Source organism: Capsicum annuum, chromosome 8 (assembly GCF_002878395.1).
Source record: "Capsicum annuum cultivar UCD-10X-F1 chromosome 8, UCD10Xv1.1, whole genome shotgun sequence".
Classification (NCBI taxonomy): domain Eukaryota; kingdom Viridiplantae; phylum Streptophyta; class Magnoliopsida; order Solanales; family Solanaceae; genus Capsicum; species Capsicum annuum.
In genome coordinates, this window is record NC_061118.1 from 1,450,580 (window position 1) to 1,476,708 (window position 26,129).

Here is a 26,129-nt window from a genome sequence, read left to right on the forward strand (position 1 = left end):
ACTCGGATCTGATAATGGAACACCATCACTAGGAGAGTAACGTGCATTGATTTCAAGGGGAGTATCTACAGTCCTGTTGTCAGAAAGACGCGCCCGTGTAAACAAGTCAGATATATACTTAGTCTGAGAAAGAAGATACCCTTTCTTAGACTGAGCCACCTCAATACCCAGAAAATAACGCAGCAAGCCCAAGTCCTTCATTGCAAATCGATGAGCCAAATCATGCTTCAATAACTCAATACCACTATGATCATCACCAGTAATAATCATATCATCTACATATAAGGACAATAGAATTCGCCCTGCACTTGTACATCTAACAAACAATGCTGAATCATGGTTACTCGGGACAAATCCAAGGGAAGTAATAACAGTGGAGAATTTCTCAAACCAAGCACGAGGGGCTTGTTTGAGACCATATAAAGCTTTTCGAAGCCGACAAACTTCACCTGGCTGGTGGTCAATACCTGGGGGAGGAGTCATATAAACTTCCGCGTGGAGATCACCATTCAAAAAAGCATTCTTGACATCCATCTGAAATATCTTCCACTGTCGAACGGATGCAACAGCAATCATAGTGCGAACAGTCGTCATCTTTGCTACGGGGGAAAAAGTCTCCTCATAATCCATACCATATTGTTGTGAATACCCTTTTGCCACAAGTCTTGCCTTGTATCGCTCAACAGACCCATCAGATTTTGTTTTTATCTTATACACCCATCGACAACCAATCGCATGCTTACCAGGTGGGAGAGTAACCAAATCCCATGTATGTGTATGATGAAGAGCAGCAAGTTCCTCAGCCATAGCATTCTGCCAAAGAGGATCAGACACAGCCTCTCTATACGACTCAGGTTCAGACAAATGATGTATGTTTGCAATAAAGGAAGCAAATGAGGCTGAATATGTAGAATAGTGAAAATCTGGCAGTTTGGTGGACTTACAAGGTCGAGTAGACCTCCTCAGAGGTGGTGGGTCTCCAGTCTCAACAGTCGAAGGAGCAAACTCAGGCACAGGCGAGGCTGAAGCACTATCAGGTGGCACACCAGATGGCATGGATGAATCCGGAACTGGAACCTCTATGTCAATCCCAAAGGGATCAATAAGCCGAATATCTGACTTTGTCACATCATGGGTTTTAGCTGGAATGGAATAAAAAGGAATATGTTCCAAAAAAGTGACATGTCGTGAAACATATAATTTCTGACTTACAGGATCATAGCAACGATATCCTTTTTGTCCAATACCATACCCCAAAAACACACATATAGCTGATTTTGACCCTAACTTATTTCGTTCAACATGAGGACGAAGAACAAAGCAAGTACATCCAAAAACTCGTAATGCAGAATAATTCGGCGGGTGACCATATAGTTTCTCAAACGGAGACATCCCTGAAGTCAATGCAGTAGGAATACGATTAATCACATATACAGCAGTTAGAACTGCTTCTCCCCAAAAAATACTAGGAACCTCTGCAGACAAAAGTAAAGAGCGTGCTGTCTCAACAATATGACGATGTTTTCTTTCTGCCAGACCGTTCTGCTCAGGAGTGTCGGTACAAGATGACTGGTGTATGGTACCATCAGAGGCAAGTAACTGAGTGAAGTCATTAGAGGTATATTCACCCCCTAAGTCACACCTGAAACACTTTATCACAGCCGAATGTTGTGTTTTAACAAGGGCTCTAAAGTTGTTGTAAATGCCAAAGAAATCAGATCTGCGTTTCATAAGATACACCCAGGTATAACGAGTATAGTCATCTATAAACGAAACATAATAGGTCGATCCACCCTTAGTGGATACTGGCGCTGGTCCCCATACATCAGAATGAATAATATCAAAAGGAGCAACAGAATAAGACACACTTTTATTAAACGGTAAGGCAGAAAATTTTGCCAGTTTACAACCACTACAATCTGAAATATCACTAGTGTTCACATGACCCAAAGCACCACTAGAGACCAAAAAACGTAAACGTGAAACTGACACATGTCCTAATCTGGAATGCCAAAGATAAAACTGAGAAGACAAAGGACTCAAACGAAAAGAAGATAAATCTATGCTAGAGGCAGCAACTACAGACACTTTGAGATTCTCCAAGACATAGAGTTCCCCCAACCTACGGCCGGTCCCAATCACCCTCTGAGTGTGTTGGTCCTGTATAACACAAACAGAATCAGAAAAAAACACCCAATTACCAGCCTTACACAACTGACTGACCGAAACAAGATTTAAAGCAAGTTTGGGAATGTAATAAACATCAGAGAGGACAATGTGAGGGGTAGTAACAGAACCAACACCCTCGACTGACATAGGTACAGCACTCGCGGACATAACAGAGATTGGTGAAATGGGTGACAAAGAACCAAACGATGACAAATGAGGGGACATGTGATGAGACGCACCAGAATCCAATATCCACAAGGAGGAAGGAATACCTGAGGTACTAGAAGAAACTGAACCCGAATGAGACATAGATGCTGACATGGCCGTAGGATTAGAAACGAAGAACTGTCTGAACTGTTCGAAAACCTGGGGATCCAACGCAGAAGGTGGCATAGTGCTAACAGACTCAACATCTACAGATGGTGCAGCAGCAGCGAACTTTGGAGGACGAGATGACCACGGAGGAGCACCAGATGGGCGTGACGGATACTTTTGCTGCCCATATTTCTGTTGCTGCCCAGATTGAGGCTGTTTGACCTTGTTAAGTAACAACGGACACTGAGCCTTCCAATGATTTTTCTGTTTGCAGAATGCACACTCATCAAATGGAACTTTAGGAGATTGTCGAGTCTGAGTACGTGGTGGCCTAGACTGATCAGTTGAAGCAGCAAACACGACAGGAGTAGTAGTTACTTTAGACCCTTTATCCACTTGAGACTTGATACGAGTCTCCTCTGTAATCAGTTCATGAACCACAGAATCAACAGTAGGGAGGGGAGATCGATGAAGGATTGTTCCACGTAGGCCCTCAAAGTCAGAACGTAGTGCCATAAAAAACTGAACCAAGCGTTGCTCTTCCCGTCTAGCAATGTACGGCCCAAAACCTTTTAACTCTGCAGATTCAGTAAGTGCCAATTGATCCCACAAATCCGACATGGCAGCATAAAAATCTTGAATACTGAGATCATGCTGTTGAAGAGCACGGATATCATACTCCAACTGGTACTGCTTAGCAAAATTAGACTGAGTGTACAGTCTTTCCAAATGATCCCAGACCTCCTTTGCTGAGTCATACTTAGCCAATTGCATACCAATTGACTGAGTTACAGAATTGTTGATCCAAGTGATAATCTTGGAGTTATTAGTTTCCCATAAGTCCACCAACAAATCAAAATTTTCAGTTTTATCATCGATAGGTCTTGGTTTTACTCCAGTGATATAACCCCACATATTCTTCCCACGAAGAAAATTCTTCATGACATAACTCCAATATGCATAGTTCTTACCATCTAATTGAGTACTAATGGACTGGAGAGAATCATCCTTTCCAGTCATTGTAAACACAGCAACACACAAACAATTCAAAAAAACAAAAAGATGCAAAACCCTAGGTTGAACAATTCCGAACGAACAACAATGGCAGCAAGCAAAAGAACGAAAGACGAACAATACCAGACAGCAAACGAAGACAGCAACGAATCAATCCAACCAAAAAACCCAACGAAAATAGCAAACGAATACAGCAGCACCTCAAAAAAATTCGGGGCTCCGCCCCGAACCCCGGACGGGGGCGCGCTGCCCCCCGTACCCCCCAGCGAACTCACCGCGGAGTTCGATCCGCGCAGTAGGTGCCTGCTACAAAATCTTCAACCAACAAATCAAAGGACATGGATCGAACTAGCTTTGATACCATGTTAATAGAACTTTATTGAAGGGAAGAAAGGCTAAGGTTTACAATATAATCTGAAAAGCATAAAACTAACTAAAACAAGAGTAGGCTATATATACATAGCCAATAACCTAAAGGTCCATAAACTAAAGACCCAATAACATATGGGCTAACATCATTAAGTCCTACTAGACAAATATTGTAAACAACAAAACAAGCAAAGAAATATCTACTATGGTTACTTCGGAGTGATCAATTCCGAGAGGGCCTCTTAGTCACTTTCAGTCAAATTTTAAGTTGTCGATTACTAAAAAAATATTTTTGGACTACGAAAATCTACGATTTATCTTAAAAGCAGTAAAAGCCAGATATTGTTTAGAACGTGTTCAAGGTACATGGTGTTAATTACTCTAATTACATTCAACTTCAAATGATATATATCAGGGTGGTGATTTTTCTTTAATTGATATCACATTGCTTTGCCGCCTATTGTTCACTTATCTTAACTTTGTAGATATTTACTCCGTGATTGTAATTGAAAGTTTGCTGCAATTTGTTTTCAAATAACCTGATAGTATGAAGTTAAAGTGATGGAAAAAAAAATCTCAAGTCAATGCACGAGTCGCTCCACTTGGGGTACTAACAACTCGAGTTTGATGAGACTAATTTTCCAAGAACGTGTTTAGAACTTGGAGTGGGGACCCTATCAAATTGTCCGTTTCTTAAAGGAGAAAGAAAAGTGTATCAGAGTGACAATGGGTGTAGACCTTGAATTCTTGAAAAGTCTTGCAAATTTTTTAGATATGAAAAATTGATGTTAAGTATTTATAAGTATTGAAAAATGATATGAAGAAAATAAGTAATTAATGCTAAATATAAAATATGAAAAAAAAAAAATCTGCTCTTGATATATTAAAAATAATAAATAAAAATAAAAAATCATTTTTGAAATAATAGACCAGTAAAAATGGAGGAAGCAACTTGCAAGTAACTCATTCAGGCATCTTTCTAAAAAGTCTTGCATCAATTTCCTAAAAAATTGTTGCAGTTTCTTTTCTTCTATACATAGAAAGTTGAATCAATTTCAATAGTAACATAAATATAAATATTACACAATTTTTAAAAACTACAAGCTTCAAAAAATTTATAGCCACAAAAAATTATAGCATGTCAAAATACAAATTATAAAAACATTTATTTCATTATTAAATTTCATATTAAATAAAATTATGTCACGTAAATTAAAATAAAAAATATTTTTTTTTCTTTTCTTTTTTTGGGGGGTTTGGGCAAGAAAGTAAAGTAGAAAATAAGATATTTTCATAAATCTTTGAAAAAGACCCTTGTTGACTACCAAGTCTTCCATTGAAAACTTCTCACAAAAGAGTCCTTCCAATAAATTATTCCACATTTCTTTCCTCTTGTTGACACACACAAAAGAAAAAAAAACAAGTCAGTTCGGTGTATTGAATCTCTCATTATACGTAGTATTTAGGAAAGAATCAAACTATAAAGATCTATTATATGCAGATTGCGAGAGGCTATTTCTACGACTTGAACTCGTGACGTCCTAATCACATGCAACAACTTTATCGATTACTTCAAAACTCTCATTCTTACCTTAAAAAAAAAGTGAAAAAACCAATGAAAATATCGATTGAGTGATAATTATTCTTTCTTAATTAAAAATTCCACATGTCTTTCCTCTTGTTCACACAAAAAAGAAAGGTAGAGCAGTTTGGTGTATTAAAACTCTCATTTTTATACGAAATTTAAGAAAGGATCAGATTATAAGAATCTATTATAGACGTCTTATTTTGTATTTTCTCGAGAGTCTATTTTCACGACTTAAACTCGTGACCTCCTAGACACATGCAACAACTTTACCCGTTACCTCAAAATTCTCCTTCTCACCTTAAAAAAAAAAAATCCCAATGAAAATAATAATTTTGAATTCGAGTCTTGCTAGATACAGAGTCGGCTTTGTTACGAAACATTTTCTTACCCCCCCTCCCTACACCTCCTCGATATGGACCTTTTCGATATGAATTCAAATTTAATCGAATCTCAATAAGTACCGGATATTACGTTTGAAAAAACAAAAGAGGTACCAAAGACTTCTTCTCTCAAAACGACCAATTAATAACACAAAGGTCCCTCCACTTGTTTAGTTGTCTCTGAGGTTTTTCAGAAAATTAATTTTCTGCAAGTAGTCCAGACCAAATTGTTACGCACTATTAAGCTTATTTATCAAATAGTACTACTAGATATAACTATCCTATATAATGCAAAAAAAATCACTCTTTGAGACGGGGACCTTCTCCGACCCTACTAAGTCAAGATGCTTTGTACTTTTTTTATTCAGGAGAAAGAAAAGTCTATGAGCGTGATAATTGGTGTATAGACCTTGACCAAACACGTCAAAAATCAAGAAGATCAAATTTCAGTGAAAAAAACTAATTAAATTGCTTGAGTGACTCTCTAAGTAGAATAGTTCTAGTTGAGTTACTTTGAGAGTAAAAGACAAAGTTAAGTGATTTTTTGAGATAAAAGTTCTTAATAGCATGATGTAAAGTAATGGAAAAAAGAATCTCAAGTCAATGCACGAATCGTTGCCCAAAAATCAAAGAATGCCGGAAAAGATCAAAAGATCCAAATTATCAAGTCAAGTCAATGCATAGAAATTTTCTGTAGAAAACGACACAGTCCCAAGTCTCTGCAAGTAGTCCAAACCCATTTCGACGCAGTCCCAAGTCTCTGCAAGTAGTCCAGACCCAATTGTCACGTAATATAATCAATTGGCATCAATTTTGATTTTTAGAGAGGAGAGAAAGACTCTGACAAAGACGTTTAAGTCAAGAATTGAAAAAAAGAAACACCTTGAGTTTGATTGAATCAATTTTCCACAAAAATGTAACCTGCTAATGGAAGACAATTTATGACTCCAGACATATTGATATGTTATTCATATATTTAATATCACTGATTCATTAAGTCCAACTAGACAAATATTGTGAACCACAAAACAAGCAAAGAAAAATATACTACTGCATGTTGCTTGGGAATAATCAATTTCAAGGTCATCTCGTCACTTTCAATCAAAAAAATATGTGGAATTTTATTAAAGAATATTTTTTGACTACTAAAATCTACGATTTATATTGAAAGCAGTAAAAGCAGGATATTGTTTAGAACGTGTTCAAGGTACATGGTGTTAATTACTCAAATTCCATTCAACTTCAAATGATATATATCAACTTGATAATTTTTCTTTTAACGATATCACGTTGCTTTGCCGCATACTGTTCACTTATTTTAACTTTGTAGATATTTACTTCGTGATTATAGTAGAAAGTTTGCTGTAATTAAATTTCAAATCACTTGATAGTATGAAGTGAAGTAATGGAAAAAAAAGTCTCAAGTCAATGCACCAAAACTTGGGGTAGAGACCTTGACTTGTAATAGCACATGCATTTTCTCTGCAAAATGAAGAGAGAATAGACTTGTGTTCAGTTGATGTGTTACTAATAAAAACAAGGTCAGCCCAGTGTGCTAAAGCTATCGCTATGCATGGTGTCCGGGGAAGGACCCCACCACAAGGGTGTATTGTATGCGGCCTTACCTTGCATTTCTGCCAGAGGCTCTGGAAAATTAAACAGATCATGGGCTGCACATATATCCCTCAAAAAACAAAAAATAAAGAGCGGATCGGAGGAAATTAAGCCATGAAAGATAACGAATTGTGAGTGAGAAATATGTTATATTTTCTAAGTCTTGCTGTAGAAATTTCAAAGAAAGCTACATCACACAAATTGATCATTCAAATTGATTTAAAATTCCGAAGCTTGCAAAACAAACAAAAGTAAATTACTGCTTTTTAGTTCATGAATCGGCAAATCCTTATACTTGATTAGACATGTATGATCTATTTATGTGGACCTATTATAATATTAAAAAAGAATACTTTATTGGATCAATAATTGACCTATATTTAAGTAGCCAAAAGAGTAGAGAATGTCATTCTCAAACATTAGATACCACTAAGTCATATATATAATAGAAAGTTCTCTGTGTTTATTTTCTTATTTTTCAAATCCAAATGATGTGAGAAACTGTACGTTTTGTTAGGAAATTGATTGAATGATCTGAGGATATTTCCAGCTTCTGTGTATCAGTCGAATATGCCATTGGATAATTAAGTTGAATTTATTTCTACATACTGTATACAAATGAAAACAAACTTTGATTGAGTCAGAAAGGAAGAAAATTCATGACTTATATTTTGCAAGGGGCAGGCCGGTGCAATAAAGCTCCCGCTATGCGCAGGGTCCTGGCCGGTATGGACTGGACCACAAGGGTTTATTGTACGTAGGCTCACCTTATATTTTGCAAAGGGCTGTTGTTCGAGGCTTGAATCTTGATCTCCTAATCACATGACAACAACTTATTAACCAGTTTCTCCAAGGCTCCCTTTCTTAAATTCTGGGAGAAAAGTGAAGAGTCTATAAGATCATTAGTTGGTGTATAGACTTTGATAAAAACCTCTCAAAGTCTAAAATTCAGAAATGTTTGATTGATCAGAATGAAGAGTAACAATTGGTAAATAGACTTTGAGCAAAACAACATTTCAAGTCAATACACCTTGACTTCCAAGTCAATAATACAATAACTACAATGTATACATCGTATACTCATAGGTAAACATCATTGGTTTGATAATGTGCAGAAAGGTTGCTTTTTCTTAGAAAAAGGACACATTTTTGAGTGAAAAAGTTCGCGTTGAAGGCCATACGGTATCAGAAGCAAGTTTGTATCTGCAAAAGAAATGGCTTCACTATCTAATGCAGTAACGCTATAACAGTAATGAGATAGATACATATCAGAGACAAACAAGAATTGAAAATGGAACTTAACATTGATGGCTCTTCCCTCTCTAACCATGGGATAGGAGGTACAACGGGTGTGATTATGAAGAGTAGGGATCGGAGAATGGGCTATCGAGAGTATGAGGGACATGCCTAACGCAACTAACAACATAATCGAGTTACTAGTTGTTATGCAGGGTTTAAAAATTGTTGCGGAGAACAACTTGACGCCACTAGAAATCTCCACGGACTCGAATCAAAGAGGTTATTACTATACTAAAAACTCGACATATATCCCTTACAGTGCTATTATATCCGCGTGCAGGTTGTTGCTGAAAAGGCAAGAAAACCAGGAAGTATAGCGTAATTACGGAGAGCAAAACAGGTTGCTGATATCCTATCATAGGAAAGAGGCAAAGAAGAAGCTTTTGAAAATGTTGAGACATTACAACAACGACACCATACCTAGTGAGATTTAATTTCCACATGGCGAGGGTAGAGTGTACGTATACCTTACCAGTACCTCGTGGAGGTACATAGGCTATTTATAAAAGATCCTCCGCTGAACTGCAACAAATCCACATAAAAAAAGCAGGAAAACACAAAACAGTGGAGAAAGCATAGTAATTAACAAGGAAAGTAATGCAGAGCCTACAACATACACAACTTCCATGCAAATCGTATTGATTAGCATACAAATTGTTCTTTCGGGCGGGAAGCAAGCTGGGCCCTACGGCGGACATCAATTAGAAATTCTTTCTTGTTTTTCGATAAAATAAAGTTCTCTGAACTTTTTATCTAGATGAGGTGATCTTAATACAATATATAAGGTATTGATTCTATGATCCATACGAAATGTGATCGGCGAGAATTAGTTATTGAGGACAGACAGACTAGTAAATCCCAACCAGAAAGTTGAAAATCTGTTGGAATGCCAAAGACAAAAAAACCACAACATATGCTTAAGTTATGGAAAGTGCAAACCATATTACTGTCTGTACAAGAACAGCTTTAAATAATGAAAACAATTTACGCCGAGTCTCCAATTTAGAAAGAAAAAAATCATGTTTTTATTCATAGAGTAACAAACACTTTGGAAAAAATCACAATCTATGAAAGATGAAGGCTTATATTTGCATCACCGGCGACATATTAGACTTGAATCCTGCAATTTCAAAAAATGAAATATTAATGCTAAGAGTTTTAAGGATATAGAAAACTTAATATTATGAAGGATAGAGATTGCGTTGAATACCTGCAAGTCACACACTACTATCTTTTGTTGTGCCTTTTCATTCTCGTAATAATTATGTGTTCAAATTTTACAACCATCCTCAAAAACCATACTGGATAGTGAGTTGACAACATTATGTATATTATGGACAGTCCAATAACCAGACCACAACCGAAACCCATGAGAACCGTATGCCAACTGATCAAATCTCCTTCTTCTTCTTCTTCTTCTTCATCATCATCATCTAGTTCAACTGGAGTTGTCGCTTGCGGTACCCCATCATCGCCACCACAATCTTTTGATAGTGGAAATCCACGTAACCCATCATTCCCTTGGTATGAACTGTTCTCAAACGTATCAAATTGTTTTCCTTTAGGAATACATCCGACCAGATGATTGTGAGAGAGATTTAAGACTGCAAGAAATGTGAGAGATGCAAGTTGTTGTGGAATTTCACCGCCTATTTTGTTGGATGAGAGATCCAACGATTCAAGTACAGATAATTGGTGGAATGATGCTGGTATATGACCTTCCAAGCCATTATGAGACAGGTTCAGTGTACGGAGTCCAACGAGATCTCCAATAATGCTTGGAATATGACCTTCAAATCTGTTCCCTGAGAGATTGATAATTATTTCTGTGGTCAAAACTCGAGGAAGTTCAAGATCCAGTCCCTTTGTTGTAACTATCAAAGTATTCGCGTAATTAATAGAATAATAATCTGCTATATACTCTCGGGTTCCACTGTTCTCACCAATGATTTTCATGGCTTGAAAATTCCCAAAAAGGCTCACTGGTAAATTTCCACTAAATCCATTGGATGAGAGATCTATTACTCGAATTTGAGCAAACAAGTTGTCTGTCCTTGAATCACTTATAGGGCCGTGCAACTTATTTGATCTCAAGCTTAAAATCTTCAAATCAGGAAGGCCTCCCAACCAACTTGGAAATGTGTCATTCAACTCATTGTTGGCTAAATCAAGGAGTTCCAAATATCTGCAATTGATCAACGATGGCGGAACTTTCCCCTTAAGCTTATTCCCGTACAAGTTAATGATGCTGAGTTGGTTTTCAGTATTAAAAGTTGTATTAATTGTTCCACTGAGACGATTGTTGTTTAAATCCAAAACCTGAAGCGCACTCATCTCACCCAAACAATGTGGGATTGTTCCGTTAAAATGATTGCTTCTCAAGTCTAGCACTCTCAGTGTTTTCAAATTGCAGACGGTTGAAGCAATCTGTCCACTCAGATTATTTTGAGAAAGGATGAGATAATTTAGACCCTGCTGGTCTAGGACTGACGTTGGAATAGGACCTTGCAACCGATTTTGTTTTAAAATAACTGCATACAATGTTTTGGACTTGAACTCCTGAATTTTGCCACTGAAAGAGTTATTGCTCAACTCTAACCAAGATAGTGATGGGAGGGAGAATATCCAGGAAGGTATAGTCCCATTCAAGTGGTTTGATGACAAGTAGAGGTATTGTAGGTTTTGGAGTCCACTTACGTTGGATGGAATTGGACCAGTTAGGGAATTGTATGGTAAATAAAGTTCTTCCAAGTTGGAAAGGTGGAAAACTCTTTCGGGCAATACCCCGCGTAACTGTGTGTCTGAAAGCGATAGAGATGTTAAATAAAAAGAGAAATTTAGAAATGGTGGAAGAGATGTTCACAAATAAAAGTTTAAGCTCTCTTAATTGGGTCAAGTTCTTAAGGAGCAGTTTAAAGTTGTAAGGCTCAAGTCTAAGCCTATACGGATCAACAGTCGATATACTAAGAACTTGTAATTTAGAAAGGTGAGAGATTTCTTCTGGGATTACACCTGTAAAACTTGAATACAACAAGTTAAGATGCGTCAAGCTAGATAACTCCCCAAATTTAGCTGAAATGATCGACCCGGAAAAATAATTATAAGACAAATCCAGCCGTTTGAGACTGGAGAGCTGAAACAGGCTACTGTTGGAATGAAATTTGCCTTGAAGTCCACTGCAAGAGAGGTCAAGCTCAACCACTTGTCCCGTCATCTCGTCACAATGAACGTTGTTCCATGAGCAACAATCTATGGTCTTGTTCCATGAAAGAGTTGTTGGATTGAAACAATAATCAGAAGCATTAGGATTAAAGGTAAACATGTGCTTGAATTGTAGAAGAGCATGAGCTTGATCTTTGGGGCACAAATGAGGTAAGGATGAGGAGAAAGCGAGTTGACAGAGAAAGGGATAGAGCATAAAAAATAGTACAAGTTTTACACAATCCATTGCTGCACTAAAATGATCAAAACTAATTAAGTTGGTACAGATGAAATCAAGAAAAAGAAATAGTTATTTGATGAATATAAGTTCTTATAAGAAAAAGAAAAGTGAAGGGAAGCTTTGGAAACGATCGAGACATGAAAGCAGTTATTAATGCTTGCATTATATTAGACTGTCTACTCCATGCTTTTTGGGGTGGGGACATTCTCCAGATCTGCTAACGCAAGATGCTTTGTGCACTAGGCTTCCTTTTTTTTAAGAAGGAAGAAAAGTTTATAAGAGTGATAACTGGTGTAGAGACTTTGACGAAGACATTTCAAGTCAAGAATTGGAAAAAATCACCTCGAATTTGATGGAACCAATTTTCCACGGGAATGTACCCTGCTAATCGAAGACAGTTCATGACTCCAGACATATTGCCATGTTGTTCATATATTTAATATCACTGATTCATTAAGTCCGACTAGACAAATATTGTGAACCACAAATCTAACAAGGAAAAATATACTATGGTTGCTTTGGAGTAATCAATTCCAAGAAGGTCACCTAGTCACTTTCCGTCAAACTTTAAGTTGTCAATTGCATAAAGGCTTCTCCGGTGGGATCTTACTAAAAAACTTTTTTAGCCTACTAAAATCTACTAAAACGCGTTCAATGTACATGGTGTTCATTACTCTAATTCCGTTCAACTTCAAATGATAATATATCAATATGATAATTTTTCTTTTAACGATATCACGTTGCTTTGCCACCTACTGTTCACTTTCTTAACTTTGTAGATATTTACTCCGTGATTGTTATAGAAAGTTTGTTGTAATTGGTTTTCAAATAACTTGATAGTATGAAGGTAAAGTAAAAAAAAAAAAAAATCTCAAGCAAATGCACAGTCGTTGCTCAAAAATCAAAGAATGCTGGAAAAGTCTATTAGCGTGATAATTGGTGCGTAGACCTTGACTACATGCAACAACACAAAGGTCTTTGTTTTGGTTCTCTTAACAACAACAACAACAACAACAAACCCACTATATTCCCACATAGTGGGGTCTGGGGAGGGTAGAATGTACGCAGTCCATACCACTACATCCGAAGAAGTAGAGAGGCTATTTCCGATAGACCCCCGACTCAAGACAAGGGACCAGACCTTAGTCAAACATCGCAAGCACAAAAAGTACATTAACCAACAAAAAGGCACCACCCTCCCCCCAACCTTAGCACTACCAACCAAGCAACACTAAACTCACCTAACTCCCACCTATGGCTTGACCACACCCCTTAGCCCTCTACCCCTAATACTACTCCTCCAAACCTTCCTATCGAGGGTCATGTCCCCAGTGAGCCGTAATTTCTCCATGTTAAGTTGATGTGTTATTAATAATTTTAACTTAATACGTCATGTTCTTAAAGCTGAAACTTTAAACAGAGGTATATATGGCACAAAACATAGAGAATTTGCTACTGTTGTTTTGCAGTAGTCAAGTTTAGGAAGCTCACCTAGTCACTTTCCAGTCAACTTAGTGAAGTTAGTTACATATGCACATTCTATCCCAATGTATCAAACTATATGTGAAGAGTATTTTATTTAACATTAGTCAAGTAAGAAATAGTTAAAAGAGTCTAGCAGCAAGAAAAACGGCGGTCCGATGCGCTAAAGCTTTCACTATGCGCACGATCCTGGGAAGGGTCTACTGTATGCAGCCTCACCTTACATTTTGCAAGGGTTTGTTTCCATGTCTTGAATCTTGACTTCCTAGTCGCATGACAAAAACTTATTAACCAGTTTCTCCATGGCTCCATCTTAAAAGAGTTTATGATCATTTGTTTGTGCATAGACTCTTAAAAGTCTAAAATTCAGAAAAGTTTGATTGGTCAGAGCAAAGAGTAAAAATTGGTATATAGAATTGGGAAAATTTCAGAAAGGGAAAAGGCTCAAATATGCCACTGAACTATCAGAAATGACTCATTTATTTCATCCGTTAAAAGTTGGGCTCATTTATGCCATCGCCGTTACAAAACCGGCTCATCCATGCCATTAATTTTTAACAGTCGGTTTTTAAAAACCGCCTTGCCACGTGGCAGCTTATTAGAGCGCCAAATTAATTTTTTTTTTTTTAAAAAAATATTTTTTTTATCCATTAAAAAGAATTCACGCAACTTTTTGATCCATTGAAAATTAGTTTGATCTATGCTTTTAAAATTTGATTAATTTTTCATGAATATATTCTTAAAACATTCTCGTTCGATTTGTTTTTTTGTCATTTTTGACATATTAAGATTGTTTTCATATTTTATCTTTAATATTAATTATTTTTTTCTTCAAATTAATTTCAAATACAATAGTAAAAAAGAAAAATTGTTTTCTTTTTTAACGATTAATTTCTTCAAATTAGTTTGTCAATATTGAGTGTTTTCCATCACCATCAAATATTTTAACGATTGTTTATTTAATAGAAAGTATGAAAAATGAATCTAACAAAAACTCATATTCTCTAAGTATGTAACCACATATTTACTGAGTGACTTTTTCCTACAATAGTAAAACTGAAAATTTGCTAGAGCACAAAATTTGCACTTTTGGAGAAACACAAGATAGAATAATTTGCACTGTTTTTTCCCTATATTTTTTTTATAGAAAAACTAAATATCTATTGAGATATGTAATCATTTTGATATAATTTAGATTCAAAATAAATTGTACTAATTAAAATTGAATATGAGTGTTTGAAAGTTGAAATTGAATATTAGATCAGATCGATTTTGAGTCCTAAAAATTTAAAATATAACATGAATACATACTAGGAGATTTTCATTTAAGTAAAAGTTATAATAATTGTTGTTTTAAAAACAAATAAACAATATAGGGGAAACGTTATATGTACACTCGATAGAATGACAATAATGGGGATAAATTAAATCAAAATATAATAAAAGCAAAGTATGAAAGATTTTACGAATCTAGGAAACTCCGCAACAAGTAATATAAAAAATATTAAAAGATTTTCATTAAATTAGAAGTTATAGCAGATCACTTTGCCAACTATGAATAACAAAAGTACTAGAGAAACCTTAATAGAGTAAATACTAGATCAAATCTCAATAACAAAACAATAAATTTAAAGCATATTTGTTTACTATTGTATTTGAAATTAATTTGAAGAAAAAAATAATTAATATTAAAGGTAAAATATGAAAACAATCTTAATATGTCAAAAATGACAAAAAATGAATCGAACGAGAATGTTTTAAGAATATATTCATGAAAAATTAATCAAATTTTAAAAGCATAGATCAAACTAATTTTCAATGGATCAAAAAGTTGCGTGAATTCTTTTTAATGGATCAAAAAAATAATTTTTTTAAAAAAAAAATCAATTTTTTTAAATGACGTGGCACTCTAATAAGCTGCCACATGGCAAGGCAATTTTTAAAAACCGGCTGTTAAAAATTAATGGCATGGATGAGCCGGTTTTGTAATGGCGATGGCATAAATGAGCCCAACTTTTAATGGATGACATAAATGAGTCATTTCTGATAGTTCAGTGGCACATTTGAGCCTTTTTCCTTTCAGAAATAACAACTCTGAGCCTTAATTATAATTTTATAGCAACAGTTTCATAATTATGAAAAATAGCAAATTGTATTTTGTATTTAAGTAAAATGTTGCTATATAAATACATATACAAATATATATGTATTACTCATAAATACATATGCACAACTGAAAAATACATATTATTCTATTACTATGAAGTGGGTAAAATATTGCTACTTTTGCTATAAGTTGCAATGTTGAAGAAGTGTTGCTATTTATCGTAATTATAATCTTAAGGATGTTAGTTTCTCTAATTTTTCCTATAGAATTTGAGTCATAGCATTTCAAGTCAAAATTCCAAAAGACTTGATTGGTTAGGTTAATAATGTTGGTTGGTGTATACAATCATCTTAAATGTGACTGATTTTAGAAAAAATATAACCACAATGTATACATCCTATACTCTTTGTATATATACTTTAGTATAATATCCTTTTAACTAAAAAAACAAGGGTGAAGATTAGTATCCTTTTCTAAAACTAAGAAGGATTGATGCTGTATTATTTTATAACAACAACAATATAATTAGTATAATCCCATAAGTGGAGTTTAGAAAGTATATGATATACAATGACCTAATCCAGTGGCGGAACCAGAATTTTCATACAGGGGTTCACAAGTAAACATATGAACAAAATAGAAGGGGGTTCACCATATATTATTATATATACATAAAAGTCAATTTTAACCATGTACATATAGTATAATTTTCCGCTGAAGAGGGTTCAGATAGCCCCCTAGCCCAGGGTAGCTCGGCCCCTGACCTTACCCTTACGTTTGTGAGGCAGAGAGGTTGTTTCCGAACCACCATTATCTTCCATCAATGTTTGTCAAAGTGACATAATTTACAGAACCAACTCCGTTATCATCATAAAAATTTACCCAGTAGCGGAGCCAGAATTTTCACAAAGGGGTTCACAAGTAAACATACGAACAACACCGAAGGGGTTTCAACATATACTATATATACATAAAAATCAATTTTAACCATGTATATATAATATAATTTTTCGCCGAACTAGCCCAAGGGTAGCTCGGCCCCTGACCTTACCCTTATGTTTGTGAGGCAGAGAGGTTGTTTCCGTACCGCCATTATCTTCCATCAATGTTTGTCAAAGTGACATAATTTACAGAACCATCTCCATTATCATCATAAAAATTAGCAAATGCAGGTTGCAATGGTGTTGGAAAACTTGTAATAACTTCACTTGAAAGCATTGAAAGAACAGTTGAAATTGTTGGTCTATCTCTAGCAAATTCTTGAACACATAATAAACCTATGTGTATGGATTTTGTTAACACCATTTCAAAGTTTGGATCCCATATAACTTGATCAATGAAATTTGATAAATCATTCTCTTTCCATAGTTCCCATGCCTGAAAAAAAAGGAAACTCTTTTAGTATCGGAAACAACCTCTCTACTACTGTGTACACTTTACCCTCCCCAGACCGCGAGAATACACTGGGTGGGGTGGAGCCACCTTTAGCTCAGGGGATTCATTTGAACCTTCTTCGATGGAAAATTATACTATTTAGGGAAAATGCTCTATTTCCATCTTGAACTATACGTGAAAAGGCTGAGACACACCCGAACTTTAGGAGAATCCTATTACCCCTGGACTAACTAAAATCGTATTTTTGATAACCTTAGTGCCTATGTGGACCCTTCAATGTGTTGTACCACGTATGTGCCACGAAGGCACACTAAGGTTGCCGAAAATACAGTTTTAATTAGTCCACGAGGGTAATAGGACCCTCCTAAAGTTCGGGTGTGTCTCATCATTTTCGTGTATAGTTCAAGGTGGAAATAGAGCATTTTCTCTACTATTTATATATGGTTAAAATTATCTTTTATGTATATATAGCTGATATTGAACCCTCTTTGGCTAGTTCGTATATTTACTTCTGAAACCCCTTTTAGTAAAAATTCTGACTCCGACACTAACACTGGCTATGTTGTTGTTGTAGTTTTAGAGTAAACAATTACACAACTTTAAGTTCAAACACCTAGGCGGTTTCAGGATTTGACGTTTATGTGTTATGGATTCTAGGCCTTTGAAGTTACTGGATTCTAAATTTATAATTTGTACGTATTGAATGCAAAACTACTGAATTCTGTTGAACTTACATTGTAAATGATACACGCGCACATGTGACCAGGAGGCCACGGGTTCAATGACGGAATCAGGATTTTCATTGAGGGGTTCAAAAGTAAACATATGGACTAGTTAAAGGGGTTCAACATCTACAATATATACATAAAAATACTTTTGACCGTGTAAAAATAGTATAATTTTTCGTCGAAGGGGGTTCGGATGAACACCCTAATTACAAGGTGGCTCCGCCACTGCACGGGTTCAAGCCTTGGAAACAGCCTCTGACAGAAATGCAAGATAAGGCTGCGTACAATACGCCCTTGTGGTGGGACCCTTCCCCAGATCCTGCGCATAGCGGGTGCTTTAGTGCACCGGGCTGTCCTTTTTTGACATGCGCGCGGGTTCAAACATGCAGACAAAGAGTGGTAAAGGGTAACCAGGATAAGAGCCAATCAAGTCGATCAGAATGTCCTTATTTCACATGCCGATAACATTCTCAAGTCTGAGTCTGATGAACGTCTTTATCAAAATATTTTTACTTCTCACTTCGGTCAATTAGCAACAATATGTTTCTATAAACTTATCGAAATCTGTTTCATCCTAGTTCTTCTCCTTTGGGAATTAACGAGGGATCTACTGAGATCGATTCAAATAGGACATATTGGTGCTCCAACACCCGTAAAATCCGACGCAGAATAGGTATAATTATATAAGAAATGCATAAAAATGAGATAAGTCAGGACCTCCCCGAACTTTGGTCAAAGTTGCTACGACACATTCCAACTTCACAGGGGTCCTATTACCCCCTGAACTCAATTTTAGCATATTCTTGTCACCTTTTTGTGCTGACGTGCCACCTTTATTACCTAAAATGGGGTCCACACTAGCTAAAAAGGTTAATAAAAAGTGTCACATCAGGATGACACAATTTTAGCATATTCTTGTCACCTTTTTGTGCTGACTTATTACCGAAATTGGGGTCCACAACAGCTAAAAAGGTTGTCAAAAAGTGTCACATCAGCTAAAAAAGATGACAAAAATACGCTAAAATTTAGTTCAACGGAGTAATAAGGACCTCGTGAAGTTTGAGTGTGTCGTAACAAATTTGGTCATAGTTCAGGGGATACTAGACACTTTATAAAAAAGCATAAAAGTTGGTATAAGATAGAAAAATGCACCCGTGAAACCGAAAGGATAGTTGGGTGCTTTGATTTCCATGCACGGAACCTTAAAGCTTTGGTGCCAATATATGTGTCTGAACTTCCCGAGCACCCACGACTCCTAAATTCTGGGTCCTCCACTGGTTTTACAAGACTATATTCAGCCAAAAATATATCAGGGTTACAAATACAACAGAGTTTTAAAGGAACTTACATATCCAAGAAGGCTTAATGAGATCTCTTCATTCCAAAAACTTGCAACTTTTTGCCCACTTATGATCTCCAACACCAGCACTCCAAAGCTAAAAACATCAGATTTCTTAGAAAACGTCCCTTTGATCGCGTACTTTGGAGCCATATATCCGCTCTGACAATGCAAATTCGACAATAAAATCTTCAAATCGACAACAACAACAACATACCCAGTGTATTCCCACATAGTGGGGTTTGGGGAGGGTAGAGCGTACGCAGACCATACCACTACCTCAGGTGAAGTAGAGAGGTTGTTTCCGATAGACCCCCGGCTTAGGACCGATAACAGTATAACAAACACAAAAGATAAGTGCATATAAACTAGTACGGTCCGCAAAACAAACTAACAATATAACAAACACAAAAGATAAATGCATATAAACTAGTACGGTATGCAAAATAAACTAACACCACGAACAAGAAAATCCAGACACAAAAGAACGCTCCCCTACTATTACCGACGCACATTGAATGTCTATATGTATATGTATACTTACTAGGTTCCTGCAACTTTTCTTGTCTGTGCCTGATCTTGATTGCATTTGAAAATCCTCGCCATGCCGAAGTCTGAGATTTTTGGATAGAAATCGTTGTCTAGCAAGATATTACTTGGCTTTAAATCTCTGTGAATTATCTTTATTCTTGAATCTCTATGTAGGTATAGTAGTCCTCAGCCAATCCCTTCGATAATGTGCAATCGTTTGCTCAAATCCAAGATCACTTTACGCGTTTGATCTAGACATTCATCGAAAGACAATGATAAAACGGGGAAGTTATAATGAACATACAGTCGAACCTCTCTATAATGACGTCATTTGTCTGGATGTTCTTTTGGCTGCTGTAGCAAAATGCTATTATCTATAACATGTAATAGAGGCATAACACATAGGCATGCGCTTTAACTTGGACTCAGATGGCATCTATGTCCTCCTACTTTAGGTCTGCACAAGTAGGCACTTTAACTCGTACAAAGTTGAACAAGTAGACGCACACGTCTAAGTGGCAATTCACGTGATATTGCCATGTAAATGCCAGACACGTGCGTGTACTTGTTCAACTTTGTGCGAGCTAAAGTGTTTACATGTGCAGACCCAAAGTTGGAGGGCATATATGCCATCTGAGGCCAAGTTAAAGGGCGTGCTTATGTACAGTATAACATAGCATCCAAATTGGTTCCAAAGAAAACGTGGTTATTATAGCGAAACGTTATTATAGAGAATGACTGTTATAAAAAGGTCTGACTAGATAAGGTAGAGTAGAGAGTTTTTTTCGAAACTAACCAAAGGGAAAAACATCCAAGCTTTTATTTGGCAAAAACTCATAGATCAACATCTTCTCTTCTTTATCAATGCAACATCCCAATAATCTAACAAGGTTTCGATGTTGGACTCTTGATATCAACAACACTTCATTCATGAACTCTTCCATTCCTTGACCTGAGGCGGTCGAAAGCCTCTTGACTGCTATCTCTTCTCCGTCTGCTAATACACCCTACGAACAAAACAGGAAAACGATACTACTAGACAGTTGCATTTACAAGCACCGGAGTTGGAATGGATTAGTCCAAAGGGGCAGCCCGATGCACTAAAGCTCCTGCTATACGCAGGGTCCGGAGATGCATTTCTGCAAGAGGCTGTGTCCAAGACTTGAATCCGTGACCTCCTGGTCACATGGCAGCAACTTTACCAGTTACGCCAACGCTCCCCTTGAATGGATTAGTCCACTCGAAGAAAAAGGAAGTTTAGTTTACCTTGTATACTGGACCAAAACCACCTTGTCCGAGCTTATTGTTCTCATGACACTGGTCTGTCGACATCGCGAGCACTTCAAATTTGAAAAATGGCAACTCCTCCAAATCAACATTAGTAATATTTTCATCCAGACAGATCTTCTTTCCATCCAACTGATGGTTCCTTTTAAACCGGAACCATATTTTACCTCGTTGCCTTGACATCCAAAACCAGATAAGAAACACGGCAATGCAAACAGTAGAAAACGATGCAATCACTAGAACAGCGATTAGTCTGATCTCTCCGTGATGATCTGCAAACAAAAACAAAGCACGTAAAGCTACTGATACATTTGAATAGAGGCAAATCAAGAGCAATCCTACTAACATACCGAGTTCAGAATGTGCAATGCGGATGTAAAGTGTTGTGCCAGAGCCTTCGAATTGTTGAATGTCAATCAAGAATCCGCTCCACGACATGCAGCCTATTCCTGCATCGAAAGCATAAGCTAAGCAAGAACAATTACTCAAGCATTGGCTTCTGCATTCATCTTCAAGCTTAGGTGGTAACCATTCAGCGAAATCGGGTACTTTCATGAATTCCATCTTCAAAAATCCATCACTTGTACTTGTTTCGTTCTTATCTCAATCACATTGCAAGCTTTTCCTCATCACACAACCACTACTCCAATTCCCCTTTCTCCATTTGTCTCTATTCTTTGGCTCAAACCCTCTTAAACACGAACAAATTGGCGAATCCAATGAATTGCACCTCCCAAATGGACCACAAGTTCCATAAACATCGCAATCATTTTCAATCGCTGACCATGGGAACTTCCATTTCCTCTCAATCTCATCCCAGTATGACTGTACCAAGTTCCCAGTCGTTTCCAAGACGAACCTAGTAGCTTCCTTTCGTTCAACAAGGCGCGTAAGATACACAGTTCCCTCTTCTTCATCAACAACATTGTATTCACCAGTATGCACGCTACGCCTACGCTTTATTCCAATAAAAATCTGACCATTCCATTGACCACTACGCCAGAGAACATACTCCCCTTTCCAAATTAAAAGCTGAGGAAGAATCGCGGTAATACTAGTCGAAAAATCACCAAAACTTGGATCCAATGAACTTTTCCAAGATCTTAGACATGTTTTCTCTCCTGTTTTAGCAGAGTTAATAGGAATTTTCATCTTAGGCAAAAATGTATCACTAGGATGTTGATAACTTTGCCATATTACGTTCCCATTTTTCGCGTTATCAAGTAAAACAAGGTTCCCACTGCGTAACTGAGCTGTCGAATTCATAACAACACGCGAACTAGATGACACGTTTGACGTCCAAAGAATTTCATTCATTCCATTCATCACAACAAGATTTCCATCATCAGATATCTTGAATACACCAGATGAATCTTTCAATGGTTTATCTCTATTTGCTACCCAAACAACAGTTGTTTCTGAGAAGTTGTACCAAATACCAACGTAGCGATTCGAGCTATTTCTACTTCCAGGACTGAAAAATCCCAACTTGAAGATGTTATCAGGACACCATAAAGTTGCTGGATCTCTTAGATAATGAGTACTATTAATGTTACATATTGATAAGCAAAGTCCTAAGTAAAAAACATGAAGAACAAGAATGTTAACAAGAAAATGTTGTAGATTTTTGCTACTAGTGATCATCACTTTTGTTTTTTCTAATTCTGCAAAACAAAAACACATCAAGATTTTGTTGGTATTAGGTTAGAAGCTCTTTAAAAGTTGCAAAATAATGTGTCCTCTTGGTACCTGTGAAATTAGTCGAGGTGCTCGTGAGCTGAACTGGACGCTATGATTATCTAAACACTAGAAGCTCTTTGAAAGTTGCAAAATAATACTTCCTCCGTTTCTAAAAGAATGACCTATTTTTCTTTTAAGTCCTTTTAAAAAAAAATGACCTCTTTCCCTTTTTTGCAATACTTTAATTTCAACTTTTCACATGACATGTTTAGGACCACAAGATTAAAGGGCATTTTGGTATATTTGAAACTACTTTAATTTAAGGCCACAAGATTAAAAAGTTTCTTTATTTTCTCAAACTTTGTGCCAAGTCAAAGTAGGTCATTCTTTTTTAAACGAAGGGAGTATGCATCTTCTTGGTACCTGTAAAATTAGTCGAGGTGCTCGTGAGCTGAACTGGACACTATGATTATCCGAATTTTGAAATTCGCAAAATAATATGTGTCCTCTTGTTACCTGTGAAATTAGTCGAGGTGCTCATGAGCTGAACCGGAAGCTACGATTATCCAAACACTAGCAGCTCTTTGGAAGTTGCGAAATAGTATGCATGTTCTGCGAAATTAGTCGAGGTGCTCGTGAACTGAACTGGACACTATGATTATCCAAATTTTGAAAGTTGCAAAATAATATGTGTCCTCTTGGTACCTGTGAAATTAGTCGAGGTGCTCCTGAGCTGAATTGGGCGCTACGATTATCCAAACGCTAGAAGCTCTTTGAAATTTGCAAAATAATATGCATCTTTTTGGTATCGAGGTTGAGCTGAACTGGACGCTACGATTATCCAAACGCTAGAAGGTCTTTGAAAGTTGCAAAATAATATTCATCTTTTTGGTATCTGTGAAATTAGTCGAGGTGCTCGTGAGCTGAACTGGACACTACGATTATCCAAACACTAGAAGTTGAAAGTTGCAAAATAATATGCATGTTCCTGGTACCTGTGAAATTAGTCGAAGTGCTCGTGAGCTAGACTGGATGCTACGATTATCCAAACGCTAGAAGCTCTTTGAAAGTTGCAAAATATTATGCATCTTCTTGGTACCTGTGAAATTAGTCGAGGTGCTCGTGAGCTGAACTGGACGCTACGATTATCCAAACACTAGAAGCTCTTTGAAAGTTGCAAAATAATATGCATCTTCTTGGTACCTATAAAATTAGTCGAGGTGCTCGTGAGCTGAATTGGACACTACGATTATCCAAACACTAGAAGCTCTTTGGAAGTTGCAAAATAATATGCATCAAGCTCTTTGAAAGTTGCTAAATAATATGTATCTTCCTATACCTGTGAAATTAGTCGAGGTGCTCATGAGCTGAATTGGACACTACGATTATCCAAACAAAATATAATTTATAATATGGATCTACAACCACAAAAATAATGTATGGCGTTATAATGTCTTAAGTTTAGATAGTGTGATTCAACTAGATTTGTTTTGCGTATGTAAGAAAATCACTTTCTAAATTTATGTTTGACATATGTAACTTTTCATTTAATTTTGGGAAATCAACATATTTTCATTTTTTTAATCAATTTCTTAGAAAATTTACTAGTCAATTTTTGCATAAATTTATGTCATCCATGACCATTATGGCTAAGGTCATGACTTGAGTCCCATATCGGTTTAATGCGGAGCTGATGTGGGGCTTATATATCCTTGGACGTAAATACTCTTTCTTAAATTGTATCAATGGTATTGGAGTCACCGTCCTTTGTGTCGGTCGTGCATTGGACGGTGACGCTAGTATTGCAGTGTTGGCCGGGGACGAAAAATGATCAAGTTGCACAACAGTCGAGGACGATGAACACGGAGCGTGGCGATTTGTTATGATCCTGTTGCAAGCTATGTGACTAGAGTCCCCACACCAATTTAATTGGTGATTTGACAATGTATTTAATTGATGGCCCCAAAATATTATTTGCACCATATGGCTTCTTCTGCAGTCACTCTTTAAAATATATTATTTTTATTTTTATGTCATTGTTATAGTGTAGATCAAGGGGCCTAAATACGAGTTCACGTGAATCTGTAATCTTGTCTTAAACCTTATTTATATATTAAGAATCTTTCATTTTAAAGTTTAAACAAAAAGCATAGGGAGTAGAGTACAAAAATACATTGGTAGAAAACAATTTAAAAGCTTGGTACAAAAGTAGTCGACCCAATAAATTCCTCAATTTAAAACAATTATTTTTTGTTGGACCACTTGGTGATGGAAATAATAGCTGTTTTTTTTTTTTCAATTTGTAAGAGGAGATTCGAAATTTAAAATTTATGAATTACTGCAACAAATTAAAGATTATAACATGATTATTATAAGATTAACAATATTTTTTTAATAAAAATTATTAACTATTAGTGAATTTTTAATACATATATATGTAATATTTATATAAAAATTATAGAGTTCACGACTTCACGTAAACTCGTAACCAACTTTAGTATTAAAGGGGTACATTATGAATGGACATGAATCCTCATATACTCCACACTCCAAGTGTCCACAACTGAATTATCCCTATCAGATATTTACATCAAATCGAGTAATTTAATTTTAACAATTAAAAATTAAAATGAGAGCACATATTACTTAATCATGGTTATTGGATTGTTGGAACCACCACCACCGCTACCATTAACAAACGACACCATCGCGTCAATTACTACAATATCAATCATCTTCGCCATCATATCTGTCATCATTACTATCACCAACCATCACCACTGTAAATCATTAGTAGCGAATATAAAACGTTACATTTTTATGTCAACTAATGATTTAATTTATTAACTATATCTTTCAAATATTTAATTTCTTTTTTATTTGGATTGCATACTCATCCTATTTAAAAATGCATAAATCATGCACGTTCATACGTTGAAAAACGAACAAAACGAACAATCTTAATCATCCAACGTTCAAACCTAAATACAACATCTTAATTGTTCAAATTCAAACGTCTTATTAACATAAACAAATGCATGATTATTTTTTCCTAAAATAATTAAGAGCAGTGGCGGAACCACCTTTACTCCAGGGGGTTCGACGAAAAATTATACTATTTTTATATTATTTTTACATGGTTAAAAAATATTTTTTACAGATATATAGTAGATGTTGAACCCCTTCGACTAGTTCGTATATTTACTTCTGAATCACTCAATGAAAAATTTGGCTCGACATTGATTATGAGTTATTTTTTTCTTGAAAAAATATAGTTGATTATTTATTTACAAAAAAAAAAAAAAAGCCTCAAAACCAATTATTCCAATTCACAAGAACTACACAAAATTAGTAAATGTAACTAACCTCAACAAAATGAGGTTACCTTTA

General features: G+C 36.1%; 1 protein-coding gene and 2 pseudogenes across 1 annotated transcript; all 3 read right to left on the minus strand.

Annotated features, from left to right (window-relative positions):
* Positions 1-9,753: 9,753 nt before the first annotated feature.
* LOC107838784 lies at positions 9,754-13,715 on the minus strand (annotated as a pseudogene).
* Positions 13,716-16,575: 2,860 nt separating this feature from the next.
* On the minus strand, positions 16,576-21,623 carry LOC107879598 (annotated as a pseudogene).
* Positions 21,624-21,662: 39 nt separating this feature from the next.
* Positions 21,663-24,151, minus strand: LOC124886357 (G-type lectin S-receptor-like serine/threonine-protein kinase At1g11330). Its single transcript, XM_047394284.1, has 3 exons — positions 23,445-24,151; positions 23,256-23,351; positions 21,663-22,633 (listed from the first exon to the last, which is right to left on the minus strand). The coding sequence occupies exons 2-3, from the start codon at positions 23,278-23,280 to the stop codon at positions 21,663-21,665; spliced, it is 996 nt and encodes a 331-aa protein (XP_047250240.1). The 5' UTR covers positions 23,281-23,351; positions 23,445-24,151.
* Positions 24,152-26,129: the final 1,978 nt, after the last annotated feature.

Coding starts and splice junctions, on each gene's coding strand:
- LOC124886357 (XM_047394284.1), bottom strand. CDS start 23,280: ATGAGCACCTCGACTAATTTCACAG. Junction 22,634..23,255: donor CACCTCGACTAATTTCACAG/GTAACAAGAGGA, acceptor TTTTTTACTTAG/GACTTTGCTTATCAATATGT.